The 18,912-nt window shown below is 44.7% G+C and overlaps 1 protein-coding gene across 3 annotated transcripts in view; it reads right to left on the bottom strand.

Moving 5' to 3' along the window:
• The window catches only part of LOC149141582 (uncharacterized), a 498,683-nt gene that overhangs the window by 150,066 nt on the left and 329,705 nt on the right, over nt 1–18,912 (bottom strand). For all 3 annotated transcript variants that reach the window (XR_016265175.1, XM_089452912.1, XM_089452913.1), the window contains one exon: nt 544–668. Coding sequence is in view for 2 of the 3 variants with exons in the window: in XM_089452912.1 (XP_089309038.1) it covers nt 544–668 (125 nt within the window). In the remaining variant the exon portion in view is untranslated. The remainder of the gene's footprint in view (nt 1–543; nt 669–18,912) is intronic.

Here is an 18,912-nt window from a genome sequence, read left to right on the forward strand (position 1 = left end):
GCTCACAATGCGAACTTTAACTAAAATAAAATTCCTTGATCACGAAACCCATGATTCAAGCATTACAAAAATAATTTATTTTCTTCTTTACATCAATTACATAAATCATATTTACACGTCATTATGACAACCAAACCTAGTTACACTTTTCAACAGCAACCCCTCTTACTTCCCCCAGTCTCACTTGAGTTTTAGGACTTTATCTCAAGAAGGGAGGATTTGACAGGTAGCAAGTACCATTAAGATAAATGTAACAAAATAAATTTATTTTCTAACAGCAGGTGAATACAATTTTTTTCCTCCAATTTTTATGATATGGCATCATGCATAGTATATAAAATCATGAACAACCCATACTAATAACTAAAAACAAGTTCAGATCATCAAATATTGAAGGCATCATACACTGAAACTTCCAATAACTATAGTATATCTTCAACGAAAAGAAATAATTACATATCTTATGCTACCGTCAAACAGAATGAATCCAATTACACTAAATTTCCAAAATCTAAAATCTAAAATTAAAGGTGAGCAATATACCATAGGGTTCTGGGACAACACCAAGCATTCCCATCTTTTCAATAACAAACTGGAAACAAAGTCCACCAACGTAGAGAGAAAATGCAATAGGCAAAATAAGTGGAGTAATGTAACCCACGAGTGACCTGCCAATAAAGTTTCTTGATTAAATCTACATCCAAAAGCCTTGAAGTGTAACATAACTTCTATTCAAAGGAATATATATATATATATATATATATATATATATATATATATATATGCACAAAAGATGTCCTGCCTGATCCCACCCAATAAATGCAACTTACAGAATTTACAACTATTTTTATATTGATTTCAATAGGATTTGCTGTAAAAAATAATTATTCAGCTTTACATATATGCCAAACGGTAGTATATTCCGAATAGAAGTTATCTTCCCTCCCTAGTCACTGTATTCGACGAATTTATAAATTTGCTGAACTTTCAGCTGAACATGCAGTCGAACGTCAAGCAAACTTTCAAGGCAAATTCATTCAAATTTTATTGACTTTTTTCAAAGGAAAAAACAAAAGAACAAGCCAATTCATAATATCTAGCTTAATCTCCTAAATTTATAACAAAAAGTGGTCTTTTTTTAAATATAGGTTCAATTTTGGCATGCAATTCTCATTTTATCATATATTCTTAATGAGGGTATGCACTTATTATTATTATTATTATTATTAAAATTTTGAAAACCTCGAATTATATAGTTTCTCTAAGTTATTGCTGAATTTAATGTGGATTTTTAGTAAATAGTTTTGCACTGCCAAATTTATTTCCAACTTCATGGTTGTCTAACTTGAACATGAATTCAACCAGGGGACTAAGCTTCCCAAAGTACAGTATTTACAATGTTTCAGATATTGAAATTTGATAGAATACTGCCCATAAAAAATATCAGTCAAATTTATCTGATCACTAACAAGTTGCTCGGTAATACATTTTTTAACACAAATCCATTATTCAATTGGCCCAGCAAAAGCAAGAAATTTTGAAGCAGCAGCAACACAATATAGATGATCAAATTGAAGACAACCTGGGAAGAAAGCAATTACAATCAACCTCACTAAAGAAACAAAGCGAACCTCTTTTCTGATTTTAACATATGCTATAGTATCTAAATACAGCAAGTAAATGGGGACCCTTTTTATATTTGTTATCCTGGCTCGAGTTATGTAAATCTCTGATGATCCAGCAAATTGAGTGGAACTTTAAAAAATATTCACATTGGAAATGCAGTTTTGCATTTCATTGGTGGAGGCTACCAGCACATCTACTTCACATTGTACCAAAGCATATTTCAACAATTGCTTGTGACAACATATACAAGCTAAGTGTTAGAGTCAGACAAATGCTTACAACTATTAAAACTGCTGTCGATTAAAAAGACAAACTTCAATGTTAGATTGTAATGATCCTAAATAGGAAATACAAGTGATATAAAGTGAATAATCTGTGCAACAATTTATAAAAACGAAATACTCATTAAACATTCACAGAAAAGCTGCAAATATGGAACTGCTGAGCCATTTTATTAATTTTCGCCAAATACAATGGATGACAAGATAGTGCACCTGGGCTTGTTCCAATGGACAAGCATGACCAAACCTAATTGAGAAAATGGCCGAACATAAGGCTGTCCAGCTGCTGCACCAATTTGCACTGCGCTGCACCAGAAAATTGTCTTTCTGCTGAAGTTTGAATGGCTGGAAGGTGAACTTTTAGTATTATGTGTTTTTAACCCCGGACTCCTTGGCCTAAACCCAGAAAAACCCACAAAGGATTTTGGCTAGAATTCTGTAATTCGACCTCCTTGGAGCACAACTTCAACTACAACTGCAAAAGTCAGCCTACAGGAAACTGCTTGTAAATCCTCCCAGAAATGCCCCCAAAGTGCTGGGCTGACCCTTTCTATCAAATCCCTGACTTCTCGGATGAGCTCTTGGCCTAAGACACCTGCTCCTAAGCTCCACAAAAAACTGCTGAGTGGCCTCTGCGTTGTCCCCTAGCCCAACAATTCGAACTACTGGAATGTTGGCTCTATTGGCTGTAAAACTCAGCAAGAATGTTGACATATAGCTGCTTCCTCAGCTCTCTAATGTTGATTTGGGGTAGCATCGAATGTGCTCTAGCGATAAAAATTGGTGGAGAGGCTAAAGCACATGAGATCTCCAAGACCCGGAAATGGTTTGGGCAGATTCTAACCGGTTTGGGAGATATAAAGATAATTAATATTTTTAATGGAGTTCCTAAGTCTAAACTTAGGAAAAATAAAATATTAATGGGTATTAATATAAAATTGGGTTAGAAGGTTCCAAAAGTCAAGAATAAAGCCAAATCTAATCTTAGCCATTGATTAGAAATTTAATCTCGATCGTTGAAGGACCAACGAGAAAAGTATAAGAAAAGGCTTGAGGGTCAGTTGGAGAACACACCAGAATGATCAGTCATTCATTTTGACAGAGCAGGGTTGCTAAACAAAAGTGAATTAGTGATTAGCAGCGAGGGGCAGTGAGTACTGAACAGATAGGCAGAGATAGTACTGAGAGACCAGTGCAGAAGAAGGGAGAGCGAGAGCAACAGCCAGTTCAGGCCATGCAGAGCCCAACAGCCAGTTCAGGCCATGCAGAGCCCAACAGAGACAGCGAAGAGGCCAGAGGGACTGCGTCATCCACACAAAGGTTGTTGGAGTGACGCAAAGAGTCCCAGAGGCTGCGCAGTGCCTCAAAGGGCAGACGCAGAAGGCAATGTTGCATTAATCGTTATCGAGATAATATCAGCACGAGGAAAAAATCGGAAAAAAATCGTAATTATCGGGAAATAATCGGGAAAAAATCGTTTGGTACAAAAATATTCTTTTTTTTTCAATTTTTTTAATATCTAAACCATCTACAACATAAAATAAATACATTGACACATTTTTCCCGCATTGGGTTTTTCCAGGGACATTTGTCCAAAAATAACGGTGTCACTTGTGTGTTTGTTTTCTTTCAGCTGATGACCTGTAGATATTGTGACTGTATTGTGTTTATTTCGGTATTTAAAGTTTTAAATAACTTGTTCAGAATTTACAAGTAGAAAAATAAACCAGCAGAATACAGATTAATTTTCTAACAGATAGACCTAGAAAATTCAACATGGTATTAGAGCGTGGTTACAGATCACAGGAGAGCTAAAGGCATCAGCTGAGGAGAGCATTCACAGTAGATTCAGCTGTCCCGAGTGACAGAGTTGATCCTTGTAGAAAGCGACAGAGGAAGGGTTGAAGCAGAGAGACTGCGTCATCAGTTTGGGCCTGAGAGAGGCTAGCGCAGAGGCTAAGGAGGGAAAAAACAGGGTCACACAGAGGCCCGGAGGGTTGACGCAGTTGGCTGAGGGAGCTCTTTTGACAGTGACGGGATTGCGCAGAGCCAAGAGGCTAAATCCTTCAGTTGCAGGGGCAAAGGAAGCTGTGGACAGTTTGCGAGAGCGAAGCTGGTGGGGCATTGTGATCAGAACAGTACCAAACAAGGCAAAACCAAGGTAGAGGGAGTTGTTGTCGAGGCAGATTTCTAGCCAAGGAAGCCAGATCAGTGTTGTAGTTGCATAGACGATCAGAGGGGCAATTTGAATGTTGGCATAAGGATTTCCAAGAGGGAAATCAAGACTCAGAGGGAGTCCAGAAGTGAACTTCCAGACGGGAAGTAGAGAGACTCAGAGGAGTCGAACCGAGAACTTTCGGAAGGGAAGTAGAAAGACTCAACAGGAATCGAACCGAGAACTTTTAGGCGAGAAGTAGAGAGACTCAGAGGAGTCGATAGAGAAGAGCAGAGAGATGGTCGTGAATGCGCTGAGAGATCGGGACACATTGGACGGAGCATCCAACTTTGTGGTTTGGAAGGCCAGGATCTTGTCCATTCTAGACATACATCATATCAAGGGCTTCGCCTTGAGAGTAATGGCCATCCCAGTTGACCCGGTAGCTAATGAAAGGTACGAGGAGGCAATGGCTAAGGAAAAGTGCATCATCCTTGATGGGGTCAACGACCATGTGGTCCAACATATTGCAAAGAAGGAAATGGCAAAGGAGATGTGGGACACTTTGAAGACATTGTACTAGCATACTTCCGTGCAGAGGAAGATGTTCCTGGAGAATCAACTAAGGGCATTCCAGATGCAGAACGGAGAGCAGATAGATGTCTTCCTCGGTCGGTTGAAGGAGATCTGTGACCAACTGACTTCCATAGGGGCCATGCCGAATCAGGAGATAATGGTAAGGACCGCACTTAACACAGTCTCCGAGGAGTGAGAGACATTTGTCCAAAGCATACTGGGTAGGGGGAATCTTCCAAATTCGGAAGAACTGTGGGCGGCTCTTCGCCAAGAAGAGATTAGACGACTGACCAAGACGGGAACTAGCAGCAAAGGGATCAAGATCAAGAAGGAAGAGGAAGAGGATGCAACTCTGGCATCTGCGGGAAAGCAGTAGAAGAGGAAGAAGAAGGACCTCTCCAAGGTCAAGTGCTTCCACTATGGGGAACTAGGTCACTATGTGAACCAGTGTCCAAGGAAGAAGAACAAGGGAGAGGCTTCTAAGTCTAAGGCAGTGCCAACGAAGGCAGAGAAACAAGTCGAGGAGGATGACGATTGTGCCATGAGTGCTCATGTACCTGTAGAGAAGAGGTGGGAAGACATCGAGCTATAGTCAAGAGGACTACAGGCAATGAGGGGCAGGATTCTTGAGGTACCCAACCTCTTGGATTATACCTTGCTACGGGAGCCCCAAAGAGGAGTAGCAGGACTGGCGAATGTCGGTAGAGACGGATGCGGATGAAGCGGCAGAGAGTGCTACAGTGCAGGAGTCCCCGAGCAGCACAAGGCTACCAGGTTACAACAGTGCGAGAGGCACAGGAGTGTTGCACCAGTCCAAAATGGCACAAAGAGGTGTGCAACAGTGCGAGATGCAGGGAGTTGTTGCAACAACACAGAGGTCAGTAGAGGGAGCACTTGTTAGCAGTAGAGGGAGTCACATCATCGGGAATGTTTCTAGCCTGACAGGGATGTCAAAAGTTGGGTGGATCAGTTACTTACTTCTCAATAACTGAGTTGCAGTGCAGTAGCAGTATGCAGTAGCACGATGCAGCATGATGAGAGGGGGATGCAGTGCAGATGTAGTGCATGGAGGATGGACCAGCGACAGCATGGATGCAGCAGTGGCAGTGGGAGGTCCATGGGCAGCAAACTGGATGCAGCAGTGCAAAGGATGTTGGGCAGGGAGGCCTACCATTAGCACAGGTACCGGTGCCAGATAATCAGAGTGATGCTCAGTGAGGAGTATTACTAGAGCACAATCCTCGCTAAGAGGGAGTGTTGATTTGGGGTAGCATCGGATGTGCTTTAGCCATGAAAATTGGTGGAGAGACTAAAGCACATGAGATCTCCAAGACCCGGAAATGGTTTGGGCAGATTCTAACCGGTTTGGGAGATATTAAAATAATTAATATTTTTAATGGAGTTCCTAAATCTAAACTTAAGGAAAATAAAATATTAATGGGTATTAATATAAACTAGTTTAGAAGGTTCCAAAAGTCATGGATCAAGCCAAATCTAATCTTAGTCGTTGATTAGAGATTCAATCTCGGTCTTTGAAGGACCAACGAGAAAAGTATAAGAAGAGGCTTGAGGGTCAGTTGGAGAACAGACCAAAGTGATCAGTCATTCATTTTGCTAGAGTAGGGTTGCTAAGCAAAAGTGAATCAGTGATCAGCAGAGAGGGGCATTGAGTACTAGACAGAGAGGCAGAGACAGTACTGATAGACCAGCAAAGAAGCAGGGAGAGCGATAGCAGTACCCAGTTCAGGCCACACAGAGCCCAACAAAGACAACGCAGAGGCCAGAGGGACTGCGTCATCCACGCAGAGGCTGCTAGAGTGACGCAGAGGGTCCCAGAGGCTGCGCAGTGCCTCAGAGGGCAGACGCAGAGGGTCCTGGGGCTGACACAGGTCAACAAGAGACTGACACAGAAGCCAGAAGGGTCAACACTGAACTTCAAAGTCGCAGGAGAGGGTTTCGTGGGACAGGTTTTCTAAATACCTGTTTCTTAATATAAATGATTGCTGCCATGTATTTTTCTATGTCGGGTGAGCCGGTTAGGCACCCAGTTGTACTCAAGGAAATACTGCATAATAATATACCCTCAAAATAGCTGCACTGGTTTTCCCGCATTGGGTTTTTTCGGGGACATTTGTCCAAAAATAACAGTGTCACTTGTGTGTTTGTTTTCTTTCAGCTGATGATCCGTAGATGTTGTGACTGTATTGTGTTTATTTTGGTATTTAAATGTTTTAAATAACTTGTTTACAATTAACAAGTAGAAGAAATAAACTAGCAGAATACAGATTAATTTTCTAACAAATAGACTTAGAAAATTCAACATCTAACTCTCCCGGCAAACATCTGATCTCAACTGGCTTCTATCTCCCTCTATGTATTCTCTGGTTGCCCAGAAATACGCACTCCCTACTTGGCGCTGGATGGTGGTGCTATCTCACTGCCCCGGAACTCCTGAAATCCTTGTGGAACTGCCTCTCTAGGGCAGGCACGGATGGTCCCCCGAAGTAGAGGTTGAATCTCCTGCTTAATAGATTCGTGGCTGAACAGCCGGTTCACTCAGCTAAACAGCAGAGCGAACAGTCAAGTGATTTTGTTTGCAAGATGTAAGAATTAATCCAAAATGAGAGTTTCTCCCTCCTTATAACTCCTTGGGCTTCCCTTGCCTCATGTGGGGCCCTCCATCCACCTATTCGACTTCCCTCCAAGCTATTCGAATTGGCCAATTTGAATTTCCATGTGGGTGTCACCCACATTCCACTAGCAACCAAATTAAGTCGAATTGCCTCATAAGTCCCTAAGTCGAAATTGTTGGGTCCTCTTCCTTAGGCAAAAATGTGCAAAATTGTGTAGCAACACCCTATTACAAATGTGTTTGAGAAAGGACATGACAGTCCTCCCCTCCCAAATGTTGCTTTCCCTCAAGCAACCTCAAATTTGGGTGCTCCAATATGTGCTCACCCACCCAGGTGGCATCCCCATCCAACAAGTTCTTCCAACGCACCAAGAACTCCTTGATGGTCCTGCTCTTCAGTTTCCTTTCCCTGCTCTCGAAAATTGCCTCGAGTTCCAAAACCAAGTGGCCCTCATCATCCAGTGGGGGTAGATCAACTGCTACTGTCACCTGTTGCCCCAGCACCTTTTTAAGGCATGAGACATGAAAAACACTGTGGATCCTGCTCCCCTAATGCAACTCTAACTCATAGACCACCTCCCCAACTCGTCTAACCACATGGCAGGGCCCATAGAAGCGTGATTGTAGCTTCTCGGGCCCCCCTTCTGCTTCAATGTGGACTTCCTGTAAGGCTGTAGTCGAAGGTACACCAAGTCCCCCTCCTCAAAATGCCTCTCTGTCCTATGCCGATCTGCGTATACCTTCTGCTGATTTTGGATTGTCACCAATTTATCCTTGAGAGCCTTGAGGATGTCTTGGCTTTCTTGGACCCAATCTTTGGCCTCTGGGCTCGGCTGTCTCCCAAAACAATGTCAGCACAAAATAATGCATCATATCCATATAAAGCACGAAAAGGAGTCATACCAATGGACATGTGGTCTGTGGTGTTGTAGCAGTACTCGCCCAGATGCAAACACCGAATCCAAGCCCTATGCTGATTGGTCACGTAGTTCCTCAAGTACCCCTCCAACCACTGATTAACCCTCTCTGTCTGGCCATCTATCTGAGGATGGTAGCTGGTGCTAGGAGTGAGCTTGGTCCCGACAAATCTGAAAAGCTCCCGCCAAAAGCCTCCCATGAACCTGTCGTCCCTGTCACTCACAATGTTCTTGGGGAGCCCATGCACTCTGAAAATCTCCCGGAAGAACAATTCTGCAACCTGTGCAGTCGTGTATCTAGTGGGGATGGCGGAAAAGTTAGCAAATTTGGTCAACTTGTCGACCTCTACATAGATGCAATCCTTCCCCTACACTGTGGGGAGCCCTATGATGAAATCCATAGAAATACTTTCCCATTTCCCCTCAGGTATGGGAAGTTGTTGTATTAATCCTGCCGGGTGGAGCAGTTCCCCCTTGTTCCTCTAACAAGCCTCACACTCCGTATGTGTTGCAGCCCGTCCCCCTGAGGCCCTTCCATGTGAATCTCTCCCTGACTGCCATATAAGTTTTCCGGAACCCCTGGTGCCTAGATAATGGTGAATCATGTGTTGCTTCGAGCACCCTCTCCCTCAACTACGAGTTAGGCACTAAGAAAATGTGCCCCTTGTAATAGATGACCTCATCCATCACTCAATAACGCTCATCTGCATGGGTACCCTCCAATACCTTGCATGCCCTCCTGTCCTTGGAGTACTCCACCAACAACTGAGCCTTCCAATCATGGCAAATGCTCATGAGGGATAACCCAGTTGGTCTCCGAGATAGAGCATCGGCCACCACATTGTGCTTCCCCCACACATACTCTATATCGAAGTCATAGGCCTGCACCTTGCTAACCCATCTCTGCTGCCTGTCATTCAGGCCCTGCTGCCCCATGAAGTGCCGAAGACTGTTGTGATCAGTGTTCACTCAAAAAATTTTGTTGCCCACCAAGTACTGACAGAATTTGGCCAATGCATGCATGATGGCCAACATCTCTTTGTCATATATGGAATATGACAGCTCATGTGGTAGGAGCTTTCGACTCTCGAAAGCAATGGGATGCCCCTCCTATGACAATACTACTCCAACTCCTACCCTGAATGCATCACACTCCATAATGAATGGCTGGGAAAAATCCGGAAGTGCCAAGACCGGTCAATTGCTCATCACCTCCTCAAGACGGTTGAAGGCAACCTGTGCCCCATCAGTCCATGCAAAAGCCCCTCTCTTGGTCAAGTCGGTCTAGGGTGCTGCCAACTGTGAGAACCCCTTGACAAACTTCTTGTAATAGGTGCAAATGCCGAAGAAGCCCCTCAGCGCAGTCCCATCTCGGGGTACTGTCCAATCCCGGATGGCCCAAATCTTCTCCTCATGGACCTTCACCCCATTAGAACCAATGATATGCTCTAGGTACAGCATCTCTGTCAACCCAAACTCGCACTTGGAGAGCTTGGCATAAAATTGCTGCTCTTCTAGAATGCGTAGTACCTCCTCCAAGTGTTGGAGGTGCTCCTCCCATGTCCGGTTGTAAATCAGAATGTCATCGAAGAAAACTAGCACAAACCTCCTCAACTATCCCTGAAAGACATGGTTCATGCATGACTGGAAGGTGGCCGGAACGTTGGTCAGCCCAAATGGCATGACCAGGAACTCGAAGTGCTCATAGTGGCAACGAAAAGTTGTCTTAGGGATATCCTGATCCCTCATCCTGATCTGGTGGTACCCTGAACGCAGATCGATCTTAGAGAAGTACTTGGCTTCTATAAGCTCAGCCATTAGCTCATCTATGGGGGAAATGGGGTACCGGTTCTTCAGTGTCTTCCGGTTGAGGGCCCAGTAGTCAATGCACATCTGAAGGGTTCCATCCTTCTTCTTCACCAATACCACTGAAGAAGCGAAAAGACTGGAACTTGGCCTAATATGGCCCAATGCTAGCAGCTCCTGGATGGCCTTCTTTATCTCGTCCTTATAGGCCTTGGGATGCCTATAAGGGGTGGTGATCACTGCCTGCACACCCAGCTCCAACTCAATAGTGTGCTCAAATCCCCTGTCTAGTGGTTGCCCTGGTGGAATGTCCCCAAACACCATTGCGTATCTGTCCAGCAAAGCCTGTATGTCTGCTGGTGATGGTTGAGCCTATCCCCAAGTCTTTAAGATCCTCAGCTCAACTACCCATACAATGTCCCCATGTCGCAAGTCTGCCTCCATCCTATGGGCCGAAACTGTATAAGGTGGATAAGACTGCATGCCTCTCAAAACTACCAGTTTGCAATCCGGCCCAACGAACTCCATCTCTGGTTTCCTCCAATCTGTGGTGACTCGCCCAAGGGAATACACCCAGTGGACACCCATCACCATGTTGGTGTCTAGCACATCGACCACAAAGAAATGGTGTGTCATCGAGTAGTTCCCCATAACTACTATGAAGGAAGGCACATATCTAGTGCACTGTATGGTATGGTCACCTGGTACTAGGACTGAAAAGCCTCGAACTCAGACGTGGTGATGTCCCTCCTCTGAACCAACCGGGCATCTATGAAATTGATGGTAGGCCCACTATCAACTAGAACTAACACCCTCTGCCCTTGCACAATGCCTTTGATACTTAGTGTCAAAAATTTGGGAATCCCGCATAAGGAAGCAAGGATTCACCCGGCTGGGGCAAGGGATGCCCCTCCCTGTGGAGATGGTGGTGGTGGTCCTCTATCAGTCGGACTCTCACCCTCTGCCACACCACAATCCTACTCCTCCTCGTCCTCCTAGTCACTGTCAGAAAAAAACCTCAATATATTGTGTTCTACCGACAGTGCACCGATGGCCTGGTGCCGAGGGCTCCCTACATGTGAAGCACAACCTTCTCCTCCTGAGGTTCTTCCGTGTCTCATCATCTAACTGCTCTCCCCCCCCCGGGTCGTCCTCTAAGCTGGAGGTCTAATCTCATGCCCCTTTTGTGGAAAGGGGGTCCGTGCAGGAAAAGGTGCTCTAGTCTTAGGGATGGCCCCTTGTATATCTCTGGTGCATAAGACTGCTTCTTGTAGCGTGGAGGGTCCACGTGACTTCACTAGTCCACACGGGGACTCACGCAAGCCCTCAATGAAGGTGTACACCCTCCTAGCCTCTGATAGATATGGGACCATCACTGATACCCGCAATAACTCAAAGATGTACTGCTTCAGGTTGCTTGTTTGGCGCACTTGGGTCAGCTCTCTGAAATAGGCCTCTAGATCTCTCTGGTCAAAACGCTCCACCACCCTCCTGGTGAAGTCCTCATAAGAAGCCATGTGGGCATGCCCTAGGGTGGTCAAGCCATGAAACCACCAATCATGGGCTTCCCCCTCCATGTGCAACATGGCCATCTTGATGGCTTCCTACTCTGTCATCCGGTTGAGTTGGAAGTAGGTGTCCATCTTCTCAACCCAAGCCCTGGCTGTGCACTTGGATGTGCCATCGAAAGTAGGGAAATACATCCTCCCTATGGTCCTCTGCAACTCGTAGTTCTGGGTCCCCTGTCCTCCATGACCCTTGTTCTTCTCACTTTGCTTGAGCTTGCAGTAATCTCTGAAGGAGAGGGCTTCCTTAAAGTCTTCATCCATAGACTGCCACTCTCTGAAATAGTCTCCCATCTGAGGGGGGTCTTCCCCTCTTGCAGGTTCGATTTGTGCCACTGGCACAAAAGAAGGCAGTGTAGCACGAGTTGGCACACTGGCTGATGGGTGTTGCGCTACTGGTGAGGGATGATCGAATGGCTGAGAGGCCCCAAAAGTTTCCCCAAACAGAAACCCTCTAGGAGTGGTCCTCTCTCTGTTCTGCGATTTGATCTCTTCCAGCATGTCTTTCTGGCCCTTGGCTAAGTCATTCAGGGCCCTCAGGAGGCTATCAAAATCCATCTCTTCCTTGTTCTTGGGTTCCACCATGTCCTCCTCCTCTACCACTGCTTTCCCTCTATGCTCTGCGTCTGGAGTAATCTCCAGCTCTCTTTCTCTGCTCCAGTACCTCTGCCTTCGATAGGTGATGTTTTGTTGGTCCCCTTCTCTCAAAGGAGACAATCCCCGCAGCTGAGCCAAGAACTAGGCTCTGATACCACTGTAATGATCCCAAATAGGAAATACAAATAATATAAAGCAAATAATCTGTGCAACAATTTATAAAAACGAAATACTCATTAAACATTCACAGAAAAGCTACAAATATGGAATTGCTGAGCCATTTTATTAATTTTTAGAAGGCCAAATACCATGGATGACAAGATAGTGCACCTGGGCTTGTCTCAATGGACAAACATGACTAAATCCAGGTGAGAAACTGGCTGAACTAAAGCTTGTCCAGTTGTTGCACCAATCTGCATTGCGCTGCCCCAGAAAACTATCTTTCTACTGAAGTTCGAATGGCTGGAATGTGCACTTTTATTGCCCAGAAAATTATGTGCTTTTAACCCCGGACTCCTTGGCCTAAACCTAGAAAAACCCACAAAAGATTTTGGTTGGTTTAGACTTCTAAAATTCGACACCCTTGGAGCCCAACTTCAACTGCAACTGCAAAACTTGGCCTACTAGAAACTGCTTGTAAATCCTACCATAAATGCCCCCAAAGTGTTGAGTTGACCCTTGCTATCAAATCCCTGACTTCCCGGATGAGCTCTTGGCCTAAGACACCTCCTCCTAAGCTCCACGAAAAATTGTTGAGTGGCCTCTACGCTATCCCCTAGCCCAACAATTTGAACTATTGGAATGCTGGCTATGCTGGCTGTAAAACTCAGCAAGAATGTTGGCCTATTGTTGCTTCTTCAGCTCTCTAACTCTCCCAGCAAACATCTCATCTCTGTTGGCTTCTATCTCCCTCTACATATTCTCTGGCTACCCAGAAATACGTACTCCCTGCTCTCCGCTGGATGGTGGTGTTATCTCACTGCCCCGGAACTCCTAAAATGCTTGTTGAACTGCCTCTCTAGGGCAGGCACGGATGGTCCTCCGAAGTAGAGGTTGAATCTCCCACTTGAGAGATTCGTGGCTAAATAGCCGGTTGACTTAGCTAAACAGCAGAGCGAACAGTCAAGTGATTTTGTTTGCAAGATGTAAGAATGAATCCAAGATGAGAGCTGCTCCCTCCTTATAACTCCTTGGGACTCCCTTGCCTCACGTGGGCCCCTCCATCCACCTATTCGACTTTCCCTCCAAGCTATTCGAATGGGCCAATTTGAATTCCCATGAGGGTGGCCCCCACATTCCACTAGCAACCATTAAGTCGAATTGCCTCCTCAGTCCCTAAGTCGAAATTGGTGGGTCCTCTTCCTTAGCCAAAAATGTGCAAAGTTGTGTAACAACACCATGTTACAAATGTGTTTGGGAAGGGACATGACATAGATGTCAATAACTTTTTCGTCAGAATATTTATCCACACTATGAAAATGGTTTACCATCATGAAATAGACAAGTTTTTCCATGGTAGGGCAACCCATGGGTAACAGTCTGGTTAGGGTTCATCTCCTAGGTTCTTCAAGTTTAAACATGGTATCAGAACCAGGTGTTGAGGTCAACGGGCATATGGATAGGAGATCTAGCCAACATGCAGCTTTAAAGGTAGTGTAGGACTTAGCAATACACTAAACATTAAATCAATAAGAATGCCTAGCATGTAACTTAGTGGTAGAACAACACACCGGCCAAGGGAAGGTTTTTCTATTATATTTATGATGCTCACAGGACAGGAACAGGCCCCTCACAGGTTATGGGAAGCATTTTTTGCAGCTAGGGAATCCAACGGTCTACTGATTTTGAACAGGCTCCCTTGCTTCCTAGGTTCAGGTCACTTCACTTGCTTCCCCCACAAGGGGGGGGGGGGACTAGTGTGGTGGATTATGCTCTAACCAACTAGGATTTCCTCCCACACATCCAACAATTCACCATATCCCAGCTTCCCTTGGCAAACCATGCCATCCTCTCCTTTCCCCCTTTCTAGATACCCCTACCCCCCGCCACTCTACCCCTCCACCCCCCTCTCATACCACTGTCCTTTTTGATTCAGACTACGTTGTCTCCTACACCACCCTTCCTAAGGAGTTTCTTCCCCCCACTGGCACCTTCAAATACATGAATGTACCCATGGTCAAGTACGAGACCCTCTCCATAGCACTTAAAGTGGTTGCCTTCAATTCCTACCCCCATCCAACCCGTCAGTATGTCCATAAACTGTTAGTTTTTTTAGCATCGGATGTGCTCTAGCCACAAAATTTGGTGAAGAGACTAGAATACATGTATTCTCCAAAACCCTAAAATCGTTTATGGAAATTCCACTTAGAGATGACCTAATTAAAATAATTAATCAGTTTTTTAATGTTTCCTAAGTCTAAACTTAGGGAATATGATTAATTAAAGGGTATTAATTAAGTCATGGTAAGAATCTTCTAGAAAAAGACATAGATCGAATTCTAGTTAATCTTAGCCATCAATTAAGTTTTAATCATGATGTCTCAATGAGAGATTATAAGAAGAAACTCGATAGGGCTTAGAGAATACACACCAAGAGTTCGATTTCACTAGCAAGTAGATTTCCAGAGTAGCAACGTCGAGTTGCCGGAGAGAGAGCTAGCGAGCTCGAAGCGGTGAGAGAGGGGCAGGGATAGTAAGGTCGGAGGGAGTTTTTCCAGCTCCGGTGATTGCACTGTAGAGAGGAAGTGAGTGCCACAGAGAGACAACGCAGAGCCATGTAGAGCTTTAGAGGGCTTTAGAGGGGATTTTGTATTTTGGCAGGGAGAAGTAGTGTCTCAATGCCAGAAGCAGGAGAGAGAGACTGGAGGCCAGGATGATCCATCTTCAAGACAGCAGCTAATCAAATAGCGAGAGCGAAGCAGTTCCGAGTTATGGGATGCAGTACCGTGTAGGTTGACACAGTGACAATGCAGAGGCAGCAAAGAGCAACTAAACTTGAACCAAGGTCAGTGTCGAACCATCAGTGGGAGTGAGATTTTTTCTCACTAGATTTATTGTCAGTGATTTCTCTGTATGCATTGCAAGATTTGAGCATCCATAGTCTTGTACTCAGATTTACTACTACATAATATTAAAACCCACAGTTGTTGCACTGGTTTTCCCAAGTTGGGTTTTTCCGGGGACTTAGTCCAAAAATAACTATGTATTTGTGTGTGTGTGCATCTATTCTTCCAACATTTTTATTTCTTCTATAGTATTTATTTTGTGAAGCTCGCAATGTATTTAATTCGATATTTCTCACCGCACACAGCAAGTAAATTGTTTAATCGAATTAACAATTAAAATAATTAACATCAATTGCTGCAATAGGATTCGGGGTTTGCCAAATTTTCACATGGTATCAAAGCATAGATTGTAAGATGGAGAGCTCAATAGTAGAAGGGAAGAGTAATTCTGTAGCTCTACATAGGCAGCAATTCGAAACCCTCAGAGGCAGCACAGTACCTTTTTCCAGCAGGGTCGATTGTTGAGGAAAATTTTATTTCTATGAGAGAGTCGACAAAGAATAAATTTTCTAGACCAAAGAGTATCAGAGGCAGAGGGAGCAGCAGTATTTTCCTTGCAGAGCAGATCTTCAGCTGTGACACAGATATTTTGCAGCAGTTTGTTGGTGCAGAATAGCGTCAGGAGGAAGGAAGAGCACACACTGAGGGAATTCTTTCCTTAGGGAACTTCTACTCCAGAAGTTCGATTTTTCACTGCAGAGCAACAGTAGTTGTGAGCAGATTTGCCTACTCCAACAGGGAATGCGTAGAGCCAGTCAGCCGTTGTGCAGAGAAGAAGAGGAGTTTGAATTTTTGCAGAGATGGCATTAATAGGGCTGAGAGATCAAGATCGGTTGGACAGAACCTCCAACTATGTGATCTGGAAGGCAAGAATTTATTGTCTTCTTGATGAATACGAACTCAAAGCCTACATCGATGCAGTGGTAGTTATTCCCATGGATGCGGATCTGTTAAAATTGACAACTAGGGCGAAACTCCATGTGGGTCATCTTATTTATGGCAGCTAATATTTTTCTTGGATTCCTCTCGTCGAGAAGTGTAGGATTGATCTAACGATCATTCAATTCTGACATGTATTCATGGAGATATGAATTTATTTGTATTTCTTGACAATTTGTCAAGGTCAGCCAACAAGTTAAGATGTGTTTCACACCCCCAACTAACCTCAATATTGCATAGAAAAGGAGGAGGCATTGTCTCTCATTTCACTAACTCTCATCCTCACATCTCTTCCCTCTCCTTGTCTCTTGGGTATACGAAGGAGAAAGAAGACTCTCACATGTGGGAAAAGAGGACGCAGTTAGGGCATCATTGTGAGGACGCAGGAAGGTATAGCCATCTTGTTTGGAGTGATTTAGGCCTGTTTTGACCAGTGTCTTACCTTCTTTGATTGCGGCTTTGCTGTTGATTTGGGGTAGCATCGGATGTGCTCTAGCCATGAAAATTGGTGGAGAGGCTAAAGCACATGAGATCTCCAAGACCCAGAAATGGTTTGGGCAGATTCTAACCGATTTTGGAGATATTAAAATAATTAATATTTTTAATGGAGTTCCTAAGTCTAAACTTAGAAAAAATAAAATATTAATGGGTATTAATATAAAACTGGGTTAAAAGGTTCCAAAATTCATGGATCAAGCCAAGTCTAATCTTAGCCGTTGATTAGAGATTTAATCTCGGTCGTTCACGGAACAACGAGAAAAGTATAAGAGGAGGCTTGAGGGTCAGTTGGAGAACACATCAGGTGATCAGTGATTATATTCTCTAGAGCGGGGTTTGCTAAGAGAGATAGAATCAGTGATCGAGAGAGCCGGTGAGGGGCATTGAGTACAGAGAAACAGAGAAGGCATAGATTGTGCTGGGAGAGCAGTGCAGCAACCAAGGAGGGTGACGCAGAGCCAACAAGGGCTCACGTAGGGCCATGCAAAGGCAGCCAAGTGTTGCGCAGAGCACCAGAGGGACCAGCGTCGCTGATGCAGAGGCTCCCAAAGCTGGCGCAGGGCCTCCTGGGGCTGACGCAGGGCCAACCTGAGATAGAGAGGGGCTGACACAGACCAGATTGGGCAGACGCTGGGGTTGCAGGAGCAGTTTGTGCTCAGGAGCTGCCGAAAGGGTTTTCCAAGGTTTCAGCCAAGAGATTTCTCTCAAACTGTGAGGTATAGCTGCGAAGGAAATTCTCTGTTGGGTAGGCCAGTTTCGGCACCCAGATTATACTTTGATATTGCTTAATAAGAAAACCCTCAGATAGTTGCACCGGTTTTCCCGCATTGGGTTTTTCCGAGGACATTGGCCCAAAAAGAATGGTGTCATGTGGTGTGTTTGTTCTTGTTTCTTTTAGTTGTTGATCTGTAATATGTTGAGCATGCACTGGTATTTATTTTCAGTATTTACTTCGTAAATAACTTGTTAAAGAAAAATAACAAGTAGGTAGGAATAAATTAGAAAAAGTGCATGAAGGGTTTCTAAACTAAGTAAACTTAGAAACTTCAACATGGTATCAGAGGGTGGTTGCAGATTACAGGAAAACTGAAGGCATCAGCTGAGCAAAGCATTTGCAGCAGATTCAGTTGTCCCGAGTGACAGAGCTGATCCTTGCAGAAGGCGATAGAGGAAGGAGTGATGCAAAGGGACTGCATCATCATTTTGGGTTGGAGAAAGATAGCACAGAGGCTAAGGGAGGTAGAATCATGCTCACGCAGAGCCGTGCAGAGGCGAGGAGGGCTGATGCAGTTGGCTGGGGGAGATGATTTGTCGGTGCAGGGGTTGCGCAGAGCCAAGAGGCTCAATCCTTCAGTTGCTAGGGTATAGGAGGCTGTGGGTAATTTGTGGAGCGAAGCTGGTGGGGTACTGTGGTCAGAACATTACCTAACAGGGCAAGACCAAGGTGGAGGGAGTTGCTACCGAGGCGGATTTCTAACCAAGGAATCCGGATCAGTGGTGCAATTGCACAGACGATCAGAGTGTAGCAACTTGCTGTTGGCAGAGGGATTTCCAGAAGGGAAATCGAGACTCAGAGGGAGTCGAACCAAAAAATTCCAGACGAGGAGTTGAGAGACTCAGCAGGAGTCGAACAGAGGACTTCCAAGAGGGAATTTGAGAGACTCAGAGGAGTTGAAAGAAGAGCAACATAATGGTCGTGAATGGACTGAAAGATCAGGATAGGTTGGACGGAGCATCCAACTTCGTAGTCTGGAAGGCTAGGATCTTGTCCATTCTAGACAAATATCACATTAAGGACTTCGTCTTGAAAACAATAGCAATCCTAGTTGACCCAGCTGAAAATGAGAAGTACGAGGAGGCAATGGCCAAAGCGAAGTGCATCATCCTTGACAGGGTCAAGGATCATTTGGTGCTGCATATTGCCGAAAAGATATGGCAAATGAGATGTGGTAGGCCCTGAAGAAATTGTACCAGCATACTAGTGCAGAGGAATGTGTTACTTGAAAATCAGCTGCGGTCATACCAGATGCAGAAGGGAGAGCAGATAGACGTCTTCCTCGGTCGATTGAAGGAGATCCATGACCAGCTAACTTCCATAGGGGCCACGCTGGATCAGAAATTGATGGTGAGGACCGCATTGAACGCAGTCTCAAAGGATTGGGAGGTATTTGTCCAGAGCATACTGGGCAGGTCGAGCCTTCCAGATTGGGAGGAACTGTGAGCGGCTCTTCGTTAAGAAGGGATTAGACGGGTGA

This window comes from Pinus tabuliformis, chromosome X (genome assembly GCF_031772625.1).
Source record: "Pinus tabuliformis cultivar Carrire ecotype Pingquan chromosome X, CPIR1, whole genome shotgun sequence".
Lineage (NCBI taxonomy): Eukaryota > Viridiplantae > Streptophyta > Pinopsida > Pinales > Pinaceae > Pinus > Pinus tabuliformis.